This window comes from Varanus komodoensis, unplaced genomic scaffold (genome assembly GCF_004798865.1).
Source record: "Varanus komodoensis strain SLA01 unplaced genomic scaffold, ASM479886v1 scaffold12, whole genome shotgun sequence".
Lineage (NCBI taxonomy): Eukaryota > Metazoa > Chordata > Lepidosauria > Squamata > Varanidae > Varanus > Varanus komodoensis.
The window spans coordinates 31,183,304-31,205,359 of NW_025335349.1; the positions used below are offsets into that span (position 1 = coordinate 31,183,304).

The following is a 22,056-nucleotide window of genomic DNA, read 5'->3' on the forward strand; positions in this document are numbered from 1 at the left end:
TTGAGTTTTCCAAGTTTGCTGGCATATTGAGTGTAGCACTTTTACTGCATCATCTTTTAAGATTTTGAATAGCTCAGCTGGAATACTGTCACCTCCACTAGCTTTGTTGTTGCTCAGACTTCCTAAGGCCCATTTGACTTCACATTCCAGGATGTGTGGCTCGAGGTCAGTGACCACCCCATCGTGGTTATCAGGGACATTAAAATCTTTCTTGTATAGTTTTTCTGTGTAATCTTGTCACCTCTTCTTCTGCCTCTGTTAGGTCCCTGCCATTTTCGTCCTTTATCAGCCCATCTTTGCATGAAACATTCTCTTCATGTCTCCAATTTACTTGAAGAGATCTCTAGTTTTTTCTATTCTATTGTTTTCTTCTATTTCTTTGCGCTGTTCATTTAAGAAGGCATTCTTATCTCTTCTAGCTGTTCTCTGGAATTCTGCATTCAATTGTTTGTATCTTTGTCTTTCTCCCTTGCCTTTCGCTTCCCTTCTTTCCTCAGCTATTTGTAAAGCTTCCTTAGACAGCCATTTTGCTTTCTTGCATTTCTTTTTCTTTGGGATGGTTTTAGTTGCTACCTCTTGTACAGTGTTGTGAACCTCCGTCCATAGTTGTTCAGGCACTCTGTCTACCAGATCTAATACCTTAAATCTGCTTGTCACCTCTACTGTATATTCATCAGGGATATGATTTAGGTCATACCTGAGTGGCCTAGTGCTTTTCCCTACTTTCTTCAATTTAAGTCTAAATTTTGCAACCAGAAGCTCGTGATCTGAGCCACAGTCAGCTCCTGGTCTAGTTTTTACTGACTGTATACAGCTTCTCCATCTTTGGCTGCAGAGCACATAGAGCATTGAAGTCTTAACAATCAGAAAAAAACAGACTTAACAATCTAGGAAGAGTTTTCTAAAATGCCTGAAGGAATGTCAGGACTTCGCCAGGTGAACCTCTTTGGGGAAATTTGTTCCAGGGGGGTGGGGGTGTTTGTGGCTACAACTGAGAAGTTCCTCTCTCTTTCAGCCACCTGGAAGAGGGACCCTGAAGAAGACCTAAGAGTCTATGCAAGCCTATGTGGAAGGACAGGTTCCTTTAGATAACTCTGGTACCATGCTGTTTACAGATTTAAAAGTCAACCTCAGCCATTTGCGTTTGGCTTGGAAATGGACTGGAAGTCAGTGTAGCTAACAAAGTGCTTGCATCACATGATAATAGTGGCTAGTCCTAAAGGAGCAGCAAGTCAGTTCTGAAGTAATAGAAGTTTCTGAACTGTCTTCAAAGATAGCCCCCCATAAAACTCATTGCAATATTAATAAGATAGGGGATTGCCAGTGGACAGAACACACACCCACACACACCACATACATATACAGCGAGGGCAGTGATGTTTCACATTTGTATTACAAACTGATTTTAAACAATAAACAGACCAAGTTTCCCATGGGAAAACACATTGTGCTGATTCAGCAAACGGTAGTTGTGATTGAATCATATCGAAAACATGGACTGGAATTTGATACTGCTGCAGGGGTTGCTTTCTTTGCGCCTGCTGGCTACCTCCGCTGCCTCCATGGTCCTGCATGTGTTATCAGTACAAAAGGGGATCTAAGTCCATGCAGATGTATGCAGGTAACACTCCTTCAGAGCTGCAAGGACCCTGATTAATTAGGGGCTCAGCCCCTGCAGAGGAGTCTGATACGCAAGAGGCCACCTCTCAGACAGAGGCCAGTGCGTGGCTCGCAGGTGGGTGAGCAAACGATGCTAGGGGTGCACCTCCACCGCCTCCTGCATGTATACGATCCAGATGTAAAGCGAAAAGGTCTGAACAGCCTTATACTCACAACTGTTTTTGCTGGATTAAGCACTTTGTTTCTCCTTAAATGAACAGTCTTCAGTGTGTTTTCTGGCCTGGATGCTTGAATAGGTTATCATTAACTCGGCATCTCCATGCTTTCTTAGGTTGCCTTCTTTCTTTACAATGGAGTGGTTCTTGATAGATTTGTGCTGCAAGTCACCCACCCGTTATATTTGAAGAACTCATTGTTATATCATCCTCAGCTCCGTGCCCAGGCCTGGAGGTATCTCACCTACATATTCATGCATGCAGGGTGAGTGCTGTAGAAAATACCGAAATCTTGGTTTTGCGTGCCGTTATGGGGAGGGCAGGCAGGGCCCCAGTGCTCGTGTCAGCTACCCATACTTCCATGGGCAGCTGCTGGGGGCCAGCTTCCTGGCAAGGCCCAGCACTGAGGCCTTCCCTGGGTCCCCGAGTAAAAGAGGTGGGGGGACTGGGGCTGACTGTCATTTTAATTTCCCCCCAATGTTGTGCTGCATAATGGAAGGTTGCAAGAGTGTTCCTGGCCACATGGCAGTGCCTGGAGTGTGGCTGCTTGCCCCTGCTGCTAGGCAAGCCTGCCATGGACCCCCTGTGGCATGCCAGCCGTGGGTGCCACTCTGCCCAGGGTTCCTTTAAACCCCTGCAGGGAAGGGGCCTAATTTAGAGAAACTGATTCTAAAACGCACTTGGTATTTGAATCACACACTCACACAAAGTTGCTGCTGGAGCAATGATCAGTGAATATAAACCCTCCATGTCAAATCATACAGTGCAGGGGGGAAGGGGAGAGAATAAGGCAGCCAGTAGAAGTTGTGTTACATCTTTTAAAATGAATTTATTTATTTAATGGATTTATATGCCACTGCAATATCCCATATCTTGGGTCCCTGTGTGGCTCACAATATACTATTTGATAAAGGGAAAAACCATGTGCATCTCCCAACTCTTGGAAAGTATCATTTCATTTTTCTAGGACAAAATTAGAGCTCAAAGGTGTAGAAGACTTTTAAGTTTGAAGATGTTAGTCTTGACAGAGGGACTTATCCTTAAAAAGAAGAAAAAAACCTTTGCCCAAACTTTATTACAATGGTGATTCAGGCCTACTGAAATTTCATTGCAGAACTAGGTCTTTGGCTTCAGTGTTGAGGACAATCCTGTTGTTCAGTTCTCTAAGAACTCACTTAAAATGCTTGCTGGTCACTGTAGGATAACAAAGGCATAGGGTGGAAAATAGCGCCATTGAAACTACCTAAAATGGGCATATCCTTTGGACCTTCTGGTGATAAGAATGGTGGGAGTGGAGAGGGTTAAATTCTCACTGCCTGTGCAGGCAGGGTTGGCCTAGGCCTCCAGGCTGCCACCATTTTTAAAACTTGCAAATTGCTTTCACACAATTAATACCACATCTAGTTTGGCCCTAAGAACAGTGGGTTCCATCTGGATGAAAAGAACCAGCTTCCTCCATATGGGTTGCAAAGCATGTCCAAACCTTGACAGAGTGTAAGCTCGTAAAGGTTGTAGCTGTAGCAGTAGCAGTGTGCTTTCCTCACCCTGAAAAAGCTAACCTTTGCTTTGACGAGTATCTTGCTGCTATTAGTCTGCCGTGTTGCTTGAAAAATGTGCTGAAATTTTTAATTATCACATTTCTTTCACAAACTTGGCTGGTTTCCAAGGGAAACTCTTGGAAAGATACAGTAACCAGTGCCTCACTTCTGTAAATATTAGAGACTTAACTGATGTGCACTTATTACTTTTTGCAGTGGATTCTAAATCTTCTGGATGTGCGAGCCGTATGTTCCCCACTTGAGAAGCAACCCCCTGCTGTATATATGCGTGTGTGCGCATGCACGTGCAATGAAATACTGACCGCAGTTAGGTTGCTAAACCATCATTTATAGCCAGGTTCCCACGTTAGGTTATTTTCACATCTGCAGAATAAAATAAATCTCAGGAAAAGTAATAATCCTTTTTCTTTTCTTTTTTTTTAATGGTAAGACCATTATTCCTTTCCCCCTCACCAAAGGGCAAGCTAATAGCAAGAAGGTAGCCTCTATTGTTGTCATGTTTCCTGCTGCGACTTTAAAATGTTAATCTGAAGCTCTTAATTTACTGTGCTCATCTGCTTTTTTTATGGTCAACTTTGACAGCCAGAAGGCATTGAAGGAGAAGGCAGTTGTGAAGGGTGGCTGGCTGGGCTTCCTGAGAGCTTCCAAAAATGCGTGCTGTTTCTGTCTCAGTCCTGATGGAGAAAAGCTTTATAAAAAGCCCAAGCTGTAAATTGTAGCCTCCTACTTTAATGCTGAGTGGACGTTAATTATCTGTGGGGCCCACCCATTTGTATTGCTGCCATAACTAATGACTTGCATTGATTCTAGGGCTCCATTTGTTTGGTTGCAGAGAAGGTGAAGCCTTGATAAATCAATTATATTGTCATCTAAAGAATGACACATTCAGAGCATGAGAAAGCTAATTATGTTTTATGGGTGCTTATTGACTATGGGACCCTGATGCTTTCGGCTGCAGTCAAAACAGACTGACTGAAAGAAAAGCGTCTTGAGTCATTTTTAAAGAACAGGCATGCATCAAACGCGCAAAGAAGTGAAACCTCTAAGCGTTCCCTAACCTATATAAATCATTGCTCCACAAGAGATATGGTTTAAACGAGAGTTAAATTCTTTGTTCAGAGAAACTTTGGCACCTTCCCATGACTCTTCCTATGTGCAATGTCACTTCTAGCTGTTTCTGTATATATAAGAAAAGTTCGGCAACTTTATCTTTCCTCAATCCTTTTCACCCCACATTGACTCAAATTCAAAACAGATTCCTGACCATTTTGTGAATTCTGGTGACTGTTGCCCACTAGTTGTAAAAGAAGGGGAGGACTTAAGTTGTAGCTGCTTAGGGCACGATCCGGAGTCTGCCCTGGGTGCATTTAAACCTCTGAACCTTGAGGCTTGTGTGCATACAGTGCAGGGTGCAAAAGACAGCTATTTTTCTATCTATCTGAAGCACCTTGGAGTGGGGGGGAAGGAGGTTGCGGGGGTGCTGTTCGGATAGAGTGGAAGCTGTCAGACCCAACCTGCTCTGCCCACCCCAGCATGCTGCTTCAGCTCTCTGAGGCCAGTTTCTGACCTTGGAGAGGCAGCTGGCATGCGGTTCTTTCTCTGTGGGGGCAGCAGGGAAGCTGCTTCCAGAATCCCAGCTGTGCAGTTGGAGCACCTTGAAGCTGGACTCCAAAGAGTCCTATCGCAGCCTCCCCAGCACAAGGTCAGGAGACCATAGGCTTGCACCCTGAACCAATATGGATAAGAGGCACATACATAAAAACATGTACAAGAGATTTGGGCCTACCTATAAGTGGTGAATTCTGGCCAGTTAAGTTTTGGGTGGCTCAGTTCTATTTTTGCAAGTAAGGCATGGCTATTTTTCACAGCTAGAGCAATATGGATAGCTGTGAATGTTCTAAAAGACAAAAAATCCATACCCTCTGTAGCAAAAATTTCTGCAACTATTTGCGAGATGTGAGATAACCTAGTGGGTGTATTTTCTTAACTTTCTTAACTTGTATTTATTTAAAACTATTTCTGTGTTAGTTGTCATATACAATATATGGAAGCTACATACAGCAATATATAAAATTATGGGAGTAATACAATATAAGTGTAAAACACAGCTAAAACAAAGCCGAACAATATGGTTGGCTCCACAGCCATGGGGCTTTCAAGTGGACCCAAGGACGAACTTTCTTCCTCATTTTCACCTCTCAGTTATTTATCTATTTAATATTTATCCAGCCCAACAGCCAAAGCTGTCTGGGCTATAAATTTAGCTCTCTGGTTATATGTTTAGATCTGAGTCACAACTTCAAAGTCCATTCTAGCTTAAGTGCTGGAAAGCATGCTATCGACCAGTGGTGGCAAACCCATGGCACGCGTGACGCAGCAGGCACACAGAGCCCTCTCTGTTGGTACACGAGTCGCCCCAGCATCGCCCCAGCAGCCGAGCATCAGATAACAGTGCACATAGGGGCCATGTGCATGCTCGGAAAGGAGTAGTGGCACCAGACGAAGACGTCACCAGCCACACCTCATTAGCTGTGACTAGTCCGAGCTTTCTCATGGCCGGTCTGTCCCCTGTCAAGGATATATGTCTATTTGCTTGGATTGGCTGTGACTTGTAAAACCTCAGTATTCAGAATAATTGCAGTGTTGGCACTTTGCAATAAATAAGTGGGTTTTGGGTTGCAGTTTGGGCACTCGGTCTCTAAAAGGCTTGCCATCACTGCCATAGACCCAGAGTGCAGGAGGATTCTGTAATGGATTAAAGTCACGGTGAGCCCAATGCTCTGCCTTGTCCACTGATGCACTGGGCACATGAGCTGAGTGGTATTTTGCCTAATTACTGGATCCATGCCCTGTGCTCTTGCCAAACTCATTCAAAACTGTAACCAACAAATTTGTAGACTAGTTTTAATCCTCTGCTCCCTTTCCCCATGATCCAGCTCAATGATGCTCACACAGGGAAGCTTTCTACCAGTTTTTCTGAGGTTCGCATTAGGCTAGGCATTCATCATGAATCCCTTTTTGGCATTCTCAAGTCCTTTGACAGAATCCTGTTTTTAATAGAATTCACATATTCCTGTTACAAGAGCAGCAGTTTCACATGGGAGGGCTGCATTCAAGACTCGCAGATAAATGTGCTAGGTTCTGGTGCGTTGTAATGTGTTAATTAGCTAATGCATCATCCTTTGTCACAATGACTCTCCTTTAGCACAATCCTCTGGCAGAATGGTTTAGGCTTGTGGGTATCTCTCCAATGTCTTCACCAGGGAAGGCCTTTCTGCAGGTCCCTGACCTTCTATCAGCTTTCCTTTGGCAATAATTCTGTTGTCTAAAGTTCCCTTTTCCTTCTGATTTCCTGCCCTTGAGGTAACAACCCAATTCACATGATCTCTGCAGTGCTGTAGATATTTCTCTGTGCTACATGGTTTTTAGTATGCAGGCTACAGCTGCAACTTGTCATGTCATCAGAACCCAGACAGCAGGAATTGAGGATTATGGGTTATGCAAGGGTTCTTTAACTTTGCATTGCCCCTGTTGTCTGAGTTTTTTTATAATGACTGCTTGAATATTCAAAATGGTGACTAGCATGTGCCGCAGTCCACGATGGCTTAAAGGAACCACTGGCCCAGTATGTCCAAACATTTTGCTTTCTTTTATGACTTTAACCATTTGCTTATCAAGTTCTTTGTGTGATGCTTTTGCCTTTATATCTCATTTCCGTTCAAGGCAAAGAGATTTATTTTTTCTGTGTTTTAAGAGCCAGTTTTCTAGCTAGCTAGGAGATAAGCTTGTCTAAGGCCATCCAGCTGTTGGAATTCGCAGAAGACTTTAGTTCAAAGACTCTGTAGGGAAGGGGGAAGAGCTGGTTGAAAAGCCACTAAAAGATTATGCACATAGAGAATTGAGATGTTGCTGGTTTGGGTTTAACTGACGCCTGCTTTCTCTGTTTGCTTTGGTTGTAAGAAAACACCTGTTGATGTTGAGTACTGTTCCTGTTTAAATCTTTTTTTTCTCTCAAGTGACAAACTTATTCTGCAGCTCCAGTCAGTTTATGGATGAGCTGAGATTTAAATTAGAGTCTTCCAACATGGCCAGTGTTCTCCATGGTTATGTTTTCAACTGCACTTTGCTAAGCAGCCGTGTTTAAACACAGGATCCTTAAACCTAAATTGTAACATCTTTTTTTGGAATTATAAAAGCAGCAACTTTTGAAATGTTAGAATAAAATTAAGAAACCCAAGCACTCATTTTATTTGGTTTCTACATGTAAAGCCTCTGTACTTGTTTTCTAGTATCAAAGGAAAGTTAAAATAATAAAAATAAAAAATGCCATTTCACTTTGTCCCAGGATAGAGCACCTTGGACTCAACATAGTTCTTCAGCTTCTGGTTGGAGTCCCCCTTGAAATGGTACATGGTGCAACAAGGATTGGGTTTGTCTACATTGCTGGAGTTGTAGCAGGTAAGTGTTACACCTGAAATAAAATAAACTACACGACTGGAGAAATTGTGGTTCATCACCGGTATCCTGGTGCCTGTGTTAAAAAGTAGAAGGTGCCTTTTGTTTTGCTAAGTTAGCAGAATAAGTTACATAATTATGTTACATAATGATGCTTGGAAAAACAATTGTCATTTAGCATCGTCTTTCTAGAAGCAAGGCTCTGTTCTGGATTTCTTGATCCTACAAGGTTTTCCATATAAATGGGATGCAGGTTGCAGTAATTTAGATAATGAGGGCTAATGAGAACCAGTGTGCTCTGGTGGTTAGAGGGTTTATTTATTTTATTTATTAATTAAAACATTTCTATGCCGCCCCTTGCCGAAGCCTCGGGGCGGCTCACAACACAAAATACAATAAAATACAAAAATAACAATATAAAATTAACAATATAAAAGAAGTCGTCCTGGCCAGATAAATAAGCAAATATTGTTAACAATTAAAATGACGCTTAAATAAAAAGGTCTTTGCCTGGCGCCGAAAAACAAATAATGACTGCGCCAGGTGGACCTCTCTGGGGAGCGCATTCCATAGATTGGGCGCCACCGCAGAGAAAGCCCTCCTCCGAGTACCTACCCTCCTAATTTCTTTCACGGAGGGTTCCTGGAGAAGGGCCTCTCCTGCAGATCTCAAGGGGCAGCCGGGCATATATGGATGTAAGCGCTGCTTCAGGTAACCAGGACCCAAGCCGTTTAGGGCTTTATAGGTCATAACCAACACCTTGAATTGGGCCCGGACTTCAATGGGAAGCCAGTGAAGCTGACGGAGGACTGGAGTCATGTGAACATAACGCCCCGTCCCCGTCAGCAGCCTGGCAGCTCTATTTTGAACCAATTGAAGTATCCGGGCCGTCTTCAAGGGTAGCCCCACGTAAAGCGCGTTACAGAAGTCAAGGCGGGAAGTCACCAGCGCGTGTGTCACCGTCGCCAGGCAGTCGTACTCCAGGTAGGGGCGCAGCTGATTAATCAGCCGAAGCTGAAGGAAAGCGCTCCTCGCCACCGCTGTCACCTGAGCTTCCAATGAAAGCTCCGGGTCGAGGAGCACTCCCAAGCTGCGGACTTTGTCCCTAAGAGGGAGTGCAACCCCATTCAGGACTAGGTCAAATCCACCCTCTCCGAAGCCCGATCCGCCAACCGACAGGACCTCCGTCTTGTCTGGATTGAGCTTCAGTTTATTGGCCCTCATCCAGCCCATTACCTCGGCCAGGCACCGGTTCAACACAGCCACTGCCTCACCTGGATTGGTAGAGAATGAGAGGTAGAGCTGGGTATCATCAGCGTACTGATGATTCCGCAGCCCACACCTCCTGATGACCTCTCCCAGCGGTTTCATGTAGATGTTAAACAGCAAAGGGGACAAAATGGACCCCTGCGGTACTCCATGGCATAGCTGCCATGGTGCAGAGCCATAGTCCCCCAGCACCACCTTCTGGAATCGGCCATTGAGATAGGAGCGGAACCACTGCAAAGTTGGAAAGGAGTGTGGAAAATCCAGATGCTGATTCCTGCTCACTCGCTTGTGAATAAGCCTGTGGAGTCTGTACCTAAAACCTTCAACTCCGACTCCTCGAGTTATGGTACTTTCCACTCCAACTCTGATTCCTTTATTTATATATCAATATAGGAATATACTAATTATTTAATTATTATGTATTTCCTATATTGATTGAAAGCACTCAGCTTTGTCACACATAGTAGTCATGTTTGGTTTCCAGTAGATTTCTGATCTTTCTTTAGCCCTGAAGTCAATGGAATGTCTTTATTGCTCTCTTTCTCATTCACAGCTTCTAACATTTTAGGATGAACATGCTGCAAATCTCTTTAAATTTGAAGTTTTATGGTGGCATTTTTATCAGAACTACAAAAATGATTAATTTTTGCAACAGATGCTTTTTAACACTCCTCTATAATACATTGGCACACATACTATTTCCCATCCATTGTTATTGTAAAGTGTTCAAAAAAAGCTTACTTTGTTGACACTTCTTTTGCTATTGTGAATTTTTTCATGGGGCACCACTTTTCACTAATATATGAAATTGAAATATATCCTGAAAATATAACCTGAAAAAATTGGTTACTCATATTATTGTCTGTGAAATAGGAATTTTTAACATGTTATTTTTATTACAATTTAAATGTATTAGGAGTTGGACTCTGACTCCAGTGACCCAAGAATTGCTTCCATCTGCGACTCCACAGTCCTAATTGTAAAGCTAACTTTAGATCAGTCTCTGATCCAGTTCGCTTGTAACTACAAATTATGGGTTAATTAATTTGCCAAAACTGCTTTGCCTCTAACATGCTCCTACACGTGCTACAATCTTCTATCACCCCATTTGTATATTGCTCTCCTGAGGTCCAGATCTAGGTATTCTGGTTAGTTTAGGGGTTAAACAACCCAGATATAAGCTATGATTTGTTCTTGGGTTAACTCTGGATTATTTAATAATGAGGCTACAAAGTCATTGTAGTAAGACTTTGTCTAAGCCACCTAACTGCTGAAGGTATATAATATAGAATCCTTTTTTAACCACATGTTTTCACAATGTCCAAGTTTGCCTCTTTTTGGGAGGAGACTGTTATATGGATAAACTTTGTATTGCAATATTAATATTTACTGATGCAGATATCCTCTTAAATTATCTACCTGCTTCCTGGAAGTTAATGCACAGCCAATGCAAATAGATTCACTGTACCCTTTGTCAACTAAAAGACTGATATTAAAACTTGGAAGGATAAACATGCACTTCTTATAATGCAATAGACTGAAGACCTAGCAACACTTCCAACAGCTGAATATGTGGTATATAAACACCACTTGCAAACAGATAGACAGCTATTTGGTCTGCCTTTGTTGGTATTTAAATATAATTCTTAGGAAACTGTATGCATTTGTTGAAATCATTATATTCAAATCTATATAGTTACAGTCTTTTTTTTCCTCTTTATGGTTTTGTTTTGGTTTGTTTCACTGAAATTTAATAAGAAGAATTATTTTCTTTTAAAACTGAGTTTTTTAACTACCACACAACCCCCACTGTCTGGGTAGGAATGTCACCAGAGCGACCTAAGATTGGGGCAACGATCGACTGTCAAATCGAAGTGGAAATGAGAAGCTTGCCAGGAAGCAGAGCACTCGCTCACTCCCAGTCATGCTTAGCAAATCAGGGGTTCAGTGACCCACAATTTGCTGTTAAAAGCAAGCTGGGCACTGACTCGCAGCCTAACCTGTCTGATAGGGTCGTTCTGATAAAATGAAAAGGACTATTTAAGCTGCCTTAGTTTTGGATTTCCTTATAAGATGAAACAAGGCAACTATAAATGTAAAAGCAACGATAATAATAATAATAATATTATAAGAATGTATTTTGTGGAAGTTAAAAGCCTGCCAAGCCCAAATTTATCCATGTGGTTCCCTTTTAGAGGCACAAGTAGAGTGTTTCAGCCCGCATTTGTTCCTGTTTAGTTGCCACAACTGATAAAGTCCAGCAGGAACTGTGCAATCCCTCAGTTCCTAGACGAAAAAGTATCTGTTTTGCTTTTAATGGTTTGCCAGATAGCGCCAAAGTTTGCAAGCCATGCTGATGTAATGCAAAAAAGCAAATATTTTTAAAAACACCACAGTTGTTTCTGGTTAGCCCTGTGCAATGCCCACACAAGAAAAATAATTCCAACTATGTTGTTATTTATTAGTGAATATATAATAGTTTATTATTGTGTCAGTGAGCTATATGGAAACAAAAAATGTGTCCCTTGATAACGGAGAAGGTTGGAATAGATTTTCCTCATGCCATGTTTACTTCTCATTTGAGCTAAATTTGCTTCTCATTTGAGCTGGATACACTTGAGCTGCATAATAGCTGCATGAACATACATTAATATAAGGGTTAAGCATATATGCACAGGATTATGACAGGGGTGTCTGCTCCCGTAACTGATGCATTGTTGTTGCTTTCCTTATGGTAAGCTTCACAAACCCAGCTATCCTACCATTCATTCTGTTTTCATGAGAGATCTTTCCCAAGGTAAAAAGAATCTCAGGCATTATTTTTTAAAAAATCCATATTTCCAGTTTGGCTTTATCACAGCATCCAGCAGTGTCAGTAGTTGTCAGCTGAAAGTTTTTGGTGAAATTCCAACAAGGCAGCCTGCCAGCCTGCCAATAGCTGGTGGATCTATTGGGTGATAGACCCTTATGGACTGATTGATTGTTACATGTGTACTGCATTTGTTATCCCTGTCTGGCACTTCTGTATTTTGGAAGTGAGGAAAATTCACTTGGTGATAGATCAAGATCTAATTAAAACAGGAGGCGAGAGCAAGAGGCAACTGAAAAAATATCTCATAGTGTGCTTGTGTCAGTGATGAAGAGAGTCAGCTGCCCCCCCCTTTCCTGTGTAGCTAAATTTTTGTTATAATTAATAAATAAAGCTGTAGTAGCAGTGTGTGACTTCCAGTGCAGTGAGTAATAAATCAAATGCTCTCTGCCATGCGAAAGTAGATGGAGGTGGGAAGCATAAATGCAGTAATTGGATCAGAAAACTAGGAACAGGGACTCCATAAACACGTTGGCATGAAGGCCCCTTTTAGAGCAGAGGATGGCTTTACTCATACTCTGGAGTGTCTGATCCCATAATCAAAGTAGGCAGTGGTGGTGTGGGAAGAGGATGGGGGGGGGGGATTCTAGACCACTTCTTTGTACATATTCATGTTCTGTGTGGAGGGAGGTTTTTCTAAGGGTACTTTTATCATCTCTTTGAGAATTAGGCCTGGGTGGGCATGTCTGGAATTCCTTACCTCCATTCCTTCCAGTCTCCCCTTCCTTTCTTTCCCTGCCTTGTGGTTGCGCTTCCCTTGCCATCCTCAGCATCTCCCATGGCTGGAATTTAGATCTTGAGTTTCTTGGGACAGGAACCTGCGTTTTCTGCTTAGGGAATCAGTGCCAAATACGTTGTTCTGATTGTGAAACTCTCCTCCTAAGGAGGTGGGACTGGCCTCTTCTCCATTTACTTTTAGGAAGGAAAGGAAAGGAGTCCCTGCAGATTTTACTCTGCTAGGATATTTATTTTTAGACAGTATATTAAGAAGTTTTTGTTCCACGTGGCATTTGAGTAATTTTAAATGCATCAGTAATTTTAAATGTTTTAAAAAATATTTTTCTCCCCTGTTTTTCTCTGCTGTATTTTAATGCTGTTGTATTGTTTTAGGGAACAATCTTGTGCATTCAGATAGAGTTGTAGAGCTTTGCTTTGACCTAACATGCACAGCTTTGTGCGCTTTCCATTTTAAGTTGGAAGTCCGTATGGGGCCCTTTCTGGACTGAAAGGCAACTCAGAAAAAACTATAGAACTAAATGATATATTTGTCCATTATTGTAGTTCTGATATTCATGTGTCTACCATTGTGCTTGTCTTGCCCCCACCACCTCCACTTTTCTCCATCCTACATATTCTGCCAGCTGTCAGTTGATTTTCCCCTTGTTAACTGTGTCAGATAGACTGTGGGAAGGAAATACTAAAAATAAAAAGGAGTGAGGGGGGAATAGCCTTCTCATTAAAAGGATGGAGCAGGTCTTGGAAGATGTTGCCAGAAAAGATCACAGGCAGAAAAGATCTTTGCTATCTACCAATTATTTCACAGCATGCGACTGAAAACATTTTCTTTAATGGTTTCAAAGTGTTTGCAGGAGAGAAAGACATAGAAAAAGAGAAATGATGCGGTAGTAAGGATAAGTGCAAGCAAGTACAAATATAACACTGCTTGCAAACATACAGGAAGGAAAACACAATATTGATGCATGATTTTAACTAAATTTACGAAGGCATTCATCTAATATATCCAGCCTGATTCTTTTCCCTTCACTTGTCTTTGCTGTCACAGTGGCATGGTAAAGAAAGGGATGTTCAGGAGAAAGAACGACCCAGGCCTGTGAACTCTGAAAAAAATGGCAAGGAAAAGGGCAGAAATTTAATGGGGAAAGCAGCGAAAAGGGGAGCAATGCTTGATTTCCACTTCACCTGCTGCCTTTCGCTTGCATCCTCCCATTCCCCAGCTTGCCATATGGCAAATGCGAGTCGGGGCCCCAGCTGGACAAATGTTGCCAGAGGAAGGAGAATGAAGGGAGATGCTACAGGCAGGGCAGGGCTAGGCAAGGGTGCAAGGACATCCCACACCCATCCTGCTCCCCCCCCCATCTAAAAGTCAAGCTCCACTTCTGTGTTACTCCATGTTCTATGTTGTCATTTCCCTCCCTCTCCCTGCATTCCTGCAATCAGGTCAGGTGAGGAGACAATACTATCACCCTCTCAGCAGGGGAAAAAGGCAGGTCCTTATGTTTTTACCTGATGGGGAGGAAAGCAGCTTGAGGGGCCTATTTGGGTAGCCTACAGGCTCCAGTAGTTGCTTTTTAAAATTCAATTAAAACAGTAGGGGATGTGGGGATGGAGTGACAAAGAGCTCCGTGTAACATGTCACTTGGCCCTGAGCAGTCTCACTCTCTTGTTACCCTTCCAACATGCACTCAGTCCCATCTGTCTGCTTCATCAGCTTTTTGCTGCCTATCTGACCTGTCAGGTGCAGGCTTTTGAAAGCAAGCACAGTCCCCCTTTGCATCGGAGGACCAGAAGGTCTCAAGCCTTGATTGCATTTCCAAGATGTGATTGCAATTCAGATAATGACTTCAGACCAGCTATCTAGTCAGAAACCAATCATGCTGCCCATTATAAGCAGCATTCCCAGATCACAGAGGTTCCCCAAACGTTTGGATACAGTCTCACTGATCTTCTCTGGCTTGCATTCCCTAGCCCTGCGAATTGCTTGGAATGTCAGTGCCAGGGTCCAGCTAGCCCAGCATTCCTGTTTAAGCCAGTGGCTTGAAGGAAGAAGTGATAGTGCCGTTAGCCATCTCCTGTGGTTGGTCCCTGGTTTCCCGTCTTCAAAGGCACAGTGATTCTAAACATGGATGTTTGACTTAGAATTGTACCCTCCAGACTATCAATGGTTATAGCTAAGAATGTTTAGACAGAACAATTCCACATATGCTGGAAGCTGTAGGACTTTCTTTTTTGTGCAAACGTACATAGGATTGCGCCCCAACACTCTTTGGATTTGTCAAATACCTTTCTAAAGCCTTTGACAAAGGAATTACCAGCTCTGTGCTGGAAAAACGCACTTTTCCTGCCTTGCTAACTTGGTAGTCACTGGATAACAAGGGAGCAGGTATTGTGGAATAAAATGAGACTCTTGGAATGGTCTTTTTGCATAGAAAAAATGGGAGATGCTCGGCACTTTTGTCTGGTGGGATTTTATAATAAATGTTTCTTTTTTCTTTTTGCTAGGTTCCTTAGCAGTGTCAATTGCTGATATGACTGCACCTGTTGTGGGCTCATCTGGAGGGGTCTATGCTCTTATATCTGCCCATCTAGCCAATATTGTAATGGTAAGTGCTGGAATAGGAAGGGAGGCAATTTTTGAACTGTTTACACTTTGCTGTAGAAGTTTCTCATATTATCCCAGTTCTGGTAGTTTTAAAATAAAAAGTCCTCACATGTTGTTGAGCTTTTCTACACATGGCTGTTGATCGGCCCGATCTACCTTCAGTTATATCCAAGAACTGAGATCCAAGCAGTGCACAAAGAATAATTTACTGTTTTCCCACTACTTAAGCTCTAAATGGGCCTATGATAGAACAGAATAACACAAACACACAAGTGAAAAAGTGTTTTTTTTCACTTTTGACAAAGTGACTTTTGCCATATTTTCCCTGCTCTCTAAAAAAAATACCACAGGCCCTGATTAGACAAAGAAGCAAACCTAGAGGGTCACAACATCAGCTCAAGAACTTGTAAACAACCGTGGGTAGGGAATGATCAGCGCACAATAACTGTCTCATGTAGAAAAGCCCATTGATGGAGAGAAGTGTGTGTGTGTTGGTGAGGAATTCTTGCATAACAGAAATGACGCTTTGCATTTGCCACTGTATTATATGCATGACAATCTGCAATCTGTTTGTTGTGCTTTGCTGTTCTTTTCCTCATGGGAGGGGGGGCTCATTGGAATCATTTTGCTTCCCTGCATGCCCTTGAGTAACTGCAAGAAATAAAAAATGTCCTCGCCTGTAGAAGGAAATGTTGCTGGAAATACATAAAGTGAGAGCAAGCAATAAGGCATTTTGCCCAGTGGGAAGTAATAGAACAGAGTAGGGGGGATAAACTAAATAAAGATGCATGAAAAATCAGAGTGGGGGAGAAAATGCAATATTTAGCAGTAGCATCCCAGGCCTTCTGACTGGGATGCTACTTCTCACTTGTCTCCCTGGAGAGCTGTGTAAAATAAAATCACTTTATTTTCCCTTCTAAGGATTTGCTGGAATGGTTTGTAGACAAAATCTCCATGTGATGCTGTAAGACCCAGGTGGGTATGTGTACTTACAATTTAGTTCACATACCTAAAGCCTGAAGGCATGTCTGCTTGGTTGTCTCTGAAGGGTTATATCCAGAATACAGCCACCCCACCACTGCCTTCAGATGCTAGCGGCTCTCGTCTCTTCTGCACTAAAGGTGCTGGGACCCCTGAGGGCCAGGACATACGGAGGTTCCCTGCATTCATGGTCCTTCCCCATCACAGCCAAGGGGCTGGTGATTCCTGTACCCTCCCTCTTCCCTGCCTCTCCCTCAGCCACCTTACAGCTGATGCATGCGTGTCGGCTTTCTGACCCTCACCCCCTGAAACCTCCTTCGGTAGCGTAGTTGTGAGCACCAGCTGCAAAAAGAAGAGTGACCGAGTGAAAGAGAGAGGTGGAGAGCTGCACTTCAGGTGATTAGGAATTGCCCATGGTCCTCAGGCCTTGTCATGAATAATGCTGCTCTACATGATGCCAGCCTACTTCACATCACATTGTTACCTCCCAAGACTGTAATCACTGGCAAGGCTGGCGCTGAAATGGAAGGTGGAGTAAGAAGGGAAATTGGTTTGCTGGGCTAAATAGCAGATAGGCGCACTTGTGCAAGATACCCCCCCTCCCCAGTTAAAGAAACAGTAATGTATTACCATATAAGGGCTCAGAAAATTTCTCTTTCTGGGGGTAATTGTACCCTGAAAATTTCTCAGGGTACAAATTTCATAGTAGAATGGTGAGGTGCATTACCTGAAATACACAGAGGAATCTGCAGAGGTATCTGTAGAGATGTGCAGGGAGATGGAGGGGGGGGGGATCTGTAGTGATATGCAAATACAATGTAGGATCAGTAAATAGACGTGTAAGACTGGGGAAAACGAAGTGAATAAGTTTGGGACATTCTCCAGTGTCCTTTCCCCTTGATTTTTGGGAGTAGAGAGCACTGAGAAAGGGTGAGGGGGAATGATGGTGACCCTAGTAAGATCATAGCAGGTGGCCGGGTCCTTTGTTACCCATGCTGGATGGATCGCCAGCTATTCCTGGCAACCTAAGATGAAATCACTCTGCTGGATGCCACAAGAAACCACACGGAGCAATCTAACAACAGTCCCTGGTTTCTCAAAGTGGCATGTTCATGAAAAATAAGCCCAACAGTGGAAACTCTGCTGGGTTCAGATGTCAGGTTAACTCACCATGGGGCACAATTGCATGACACAACAAGCCATTCTGTAAATAAGCTGTGCAGTGGGTTGCTAATGGGACAACCCAGGGTGTGCCTGACAGACAGTTGGGCTCACCTTGGAGTGACCCTGCCCTTTCTTTCCCCTTGGCCCTCTCACCAATATTCCTGGGAACTTGAGCACTGAACCTGCCCTGTCTCCTGCTTCCCCACCCCCTGCTGCTTTTGGAAACGTTCGTAATGTCTTCCAATGACAGTCCTCCAAAACGCCCAAACAGCACTTTAGGGCCATCTGTTAACTGATTTACTACATTAAAAATGCCCAAAATGTCCACAATTCTGTTTGTAATTTTTAAAACTATTTTTGCGACTACTCTTTCAGATGTGCAAAAGTCATGGTAGCTAAAATGGGAAGTCTTGCCTGCTCAATGTCCTGGTAAGATCTTGAAAAATATGAGGGAATTCCTGTAGCAAACCCCCCCCCCCTTTTGTAAGACAGGTAACATGCCTGACATATGCCAAATATATTTATATTTGGGAGCATCCCCACTTCAAGTGAATGTTCAACAGCATCCTTTCCAACCAATACTTTATTCTGGTCTCTTAATCAGTGTTAATTTTCATGAGCCATATCATACAAATAACCTCAAAAGAACATTCTTCCAGATAGACTGCCAGGTGTTTCCACTCAAAGAGAGATCTAATTTCTTTGCACACTCTTATCTATTGTGCCCTGCAGCTGAAATAAAGATACACATTTTATAGATCTTAAATAGATCTGGATCTTCTCACCAGTTTTATCTAAAATAGTTCTCCTGATTTTGCCAACGTGCATATATATTTCTTGAGGGCTCAGATATGGAGATGTCCTTGTAAAATCCAAAACTTATGCTAACTTACTGGCAAAACTTACTGCTGACCACTGGTACAGATGGGTTATGCATGTTTAAAATTAATAATGATAAATAAACCAACATTAAAGAGAATGCAGCCTTGGTTGTACTAAGGCCTGCTGATTTGCTCTGCCCCTCTGTAGTCTGAATCAGCTATTACTTTTCCTGTATAAACTGGAACTGAATTGGATTCCTAGGTGTACTAAACCAGTTACATTACATTTTTTTTGCCAGAACTAGTTTGTCATGGTTGAACTCAAGCTGCATCAAACCCAAACATGTAAAGGTTAGGTTCCCTAGTGGTCAGCCTTTGTGGCTAATGATCAGCTCAGCTGCCTAGCCAGCCTGCAGCCATGACCTCTGGTGATGGCCAAAAGTGTGTGTTGCTTGCAGAATCTTTCTGCAGTGTTTGTACTATTCTTCTGAACAGCTTTTTTTTTTAAAAGGCATTGATTGGAGACATTCTGGAGATCAACAAAAGCAAGAAGGGACTGGTTGATAAAAAGCAGTCTTGTCATTTGTTCATTTGTTGTACTGTCATATTCCCTGAGGACTATTAACAGACACCTGGCAATGAATCCAGTGAGCAGCTAATTATATTCCAAGTGTGTTTACCTTCCTCCAGAGATCTGTATTTGTGCATGCACACAGCCCCTCCAAAAGATTAAAATTGTTCTCTCAGGGGACAGAAGAAAAAAGAATCTGGGAGGAGATTTGGATAAAGTTATAAACTGTGAGAGCTTAGTTATTAAGAAAGAAGAAGCTGCAGAACTCTTCAAATCCATGTATATGAGTGTGCCATACAATGTGTAATGCAGATTGGTATATAGAGATAGGGAGGGAGGGAGAACCTACACAATACCCGTAAGTTCTATTGATTTTGATTCTCAGGGGTCTTAAACTCATATACCTGAGATTACCATAGGGCAGCCATGACCCCTGAAGGGTTCTAGTCAAGTGCATCTGGAAGGCACCAGGTTGGGGAAGGCTGCTGTAAGGTTTATGCAGTGGTTTATGCAAAATTCCTGTAGTGTTGACTCTTGCCATCACATCTGCTTCACTAGCTCCCCCACCCCCTTAGTCAGGAACGTGCATATTTCTTGCTTAAATGTAACACAAATTGTGCTTTAGCATAACCCAGATAGTGAGTCCATTAGCAGGTAGTCACAAACTGGGTGCAGAAGCCATTCAGTTCAAGAATATAAAACAAATTCTGAAGCAAATCCACTCCTTTTCAGTTTGGTTCCTCAACTAGGTTGCATTCTGTAAACATTTAAAAATAATAATCAAAGCCAAGATCTTTGGGATGCTGAAATCTGCATGAAACTCTAAACATATTGCTATTGCAGAAGTATACAAACTGACCTTAGATGCATATGCCAAAGCTGTCAAAGGGAAGAATGTGATGTTCTTCGTCGTGGCCTCTGTGCATCACACATATGGGTGCTGCGCCTGCGCAGTGCCTAGGCCAGAAAGATTGAAAGCTAACGGTTTTTGGTGGGAAAACTCTGCTCCCCTCCCCCTCAGTAGCATATATATAGAGCGGAGTGACCGCCATTTTCTCCAGTCTTTTGCAACCACCGTTCGCTGTGCCTCGTGCCTGTTCATCTCTCGCTTGACTCAGTATTGTTTGTTACTTACCATTTGTCTTTTTGCTCTTATTCCAAGTTATTGTTCCCTCGTTGCAGTTTATATCTCCTTTTTCTCTTTTTCTTCATTCCTAAAAAAAAAACCAAACCAAAAATATATTGCTTTTCCCTCTTTCCTATATTCTATTTCTTCTGTTTCTGCGATGGCGCAGCGAGCAGCCTTCCGCAAATGTGCAGAATGTGGGTCCAAAATGTCTCCAGCGGACCCGCATGATTTGTGCCTCCTTTGCCTCGGCAAGGGGCACAGGACTGATAAATGCCGCCATTGCCTTGCTTTTACTCAGCAAGCATGAAAAAATAGGGAGAACCGACGGTGGAAGCTCCTATGGGATCAAGCACTGATGCAATCAGATCAGCCTGCAGTAAAGCCTGGGCCAGCACATGCTCCATCTGCTAAGCGCAAGGCCACAGCCTCGTCCACGGTGGTTCAACGCCCAGCCTCTGCCTCGGGCATGTCTGGGCAACGCCCTTCGCCCACGCTGCCTATGCCTCAGCCGTACCCATCGGATGATGGAAATTCCCCCTTCGGGGCTCAGCAACCTCTTTCTCCCCCGCGTAAACAACGGGAAAAGAGGAAGCACGGGGGATCGAATCAGTCTTCAGCCCATAAGAAGGTGAAGAAAGATAAGGCGGCCAAACCGCCTCATAAGAAGAGGTACCGGGATTCGGGTTCGACAGCTCCATCGATCCCGGCGGCAGCTTCGGTACCAACGCCATTGGTACCGATGCTTCAAGTGGCGATGCAGGTTACCCCTCCAGGGTCCCCAATGCAACCTGCTCCACAACAGGGCCTACCTATCCAATCGCCTGAGGAGCCTCACCGTGAGTCCATATCCGATGGGGAGATTCGGGACTCCCCTCCGAGGGCTCGTTCCCCGACTCCTATGCCTACGGTGAGAGCTAGAGACCAATCTCCATCACCACCACCTCAGTCCCGAATGGACAAGAGGCGGGAAGAAGGATGGTTCCAGCCCTACTACAACTACCAGTCGGGCTGGGAGGACTACCATTCTTTCGGATTCTGTCCTCACCCACAGGATCGCTCCTCGCCTTCCGCACAGGAGAATATGCCTTCTACCTCCCGGCGGGTCGAACCCGAACATCCCACTTTGCCAGGGACTTCCTCATCAGAGCCATACCACCTTGGGCCCGACACTGACTCGGATGCTGACTCTACCTCTCTGGATGGCCTGATTACATCTCAAGGCCCATCATCACCTGAAGAGCCCCACATATCTTTCGGCGAGCTTATGTCTAGACGTGTTTGGTCGCTTGAGATCGAGGCTCAACATCAGCCAGATCCAAGCACCGATAAGTTCTATGACATTGTCAGGGGAGAACAATCGCCAGCAATCATCTTACCGCTTATTATGACTCTGCGGCAGGTGATGACGCAACCTTGGGACTTGCCTTCCCAAACTCAGCCTACGGTGAGGAGATATGAGTCCATGTATCAGGTCCGAGAGAGCGACATTCCTTTTTTACTTCACCACCCTAAGCCGAACTCTGCGGTAGTCGAATCATCCCAGGGCAGGGAAGCTAGAGGCCACACTGCCCCCAGAGACAAGGAGGGTCGCAAGATTGATACCCTGGCGCGCAGAGTCTATGCGGCTGCAGGACTCAGGCTTCGCCTGTCCAACTTTGAAGCCACCCTGGCCAGGTATCAATTCTTTATTATGCAGAGGCTGAATAATATCGTGACTCCCCTGCCTGAACAACAAAGGGATCTTGCCAGAACCTTCATTAAAGAGGGGATGGAAGTTGCCATTCAACAACTATCCACAGTACGCCACCATGTGGATACGGACACGAGAGCTCTTGTGGGGGCTGTCTCACTGAGAAGGCATGCCTGGTTGCAAAACTGCAACTTCCCTGATGAAATGAAGTGGCAAATAGAAGAAATGCCCTTTGACAGCTCCAGGCTTTTTTATTCCCACACCGATCACAAACTAAAGTCCATCCATGAATCCCGGATGACGGCTAGACTCATGGAAGTGCCCGGACAGTTCAAAAGTAAGTGGTCATGGTCACACCCATCCTACCGCTGCC

The 22,056-nt window shown here is 43.7% G+C and overlaps 1 protein-coding gene across 1 annotated transcript in view; it reads left to right on the forward strand.

Annotated features, from left to right (window-relative positions):
• RHBDL3 (rhomboid like 3) overlaps positions 1–16,668 on the forward strand; it is a 128,072-nt gene extending 111,404 nt beyond the window's left edge. The window contains exons 6-9 of the mRNA XM_044421486.1: positions 1,952–2,100; positions 7,740–7,852; positions 15,228–15,352; positions 16,633–16,668. Coding sequence (XP_044277421.1) covers positions 1,952–2,100; positions 7,740–7,852; positions 15,228–15,352; positions 16,633–16,668 — 423 coding nt within the window. The remainder of the gene's footprint in view (positions 1–1,951; positions 2,101–7,739; positions 7,853–15,227; positions 15,353–16,632) is intronic.
• Positions 16,669–22,056: the final 5,388 nt, after the last annotated feature.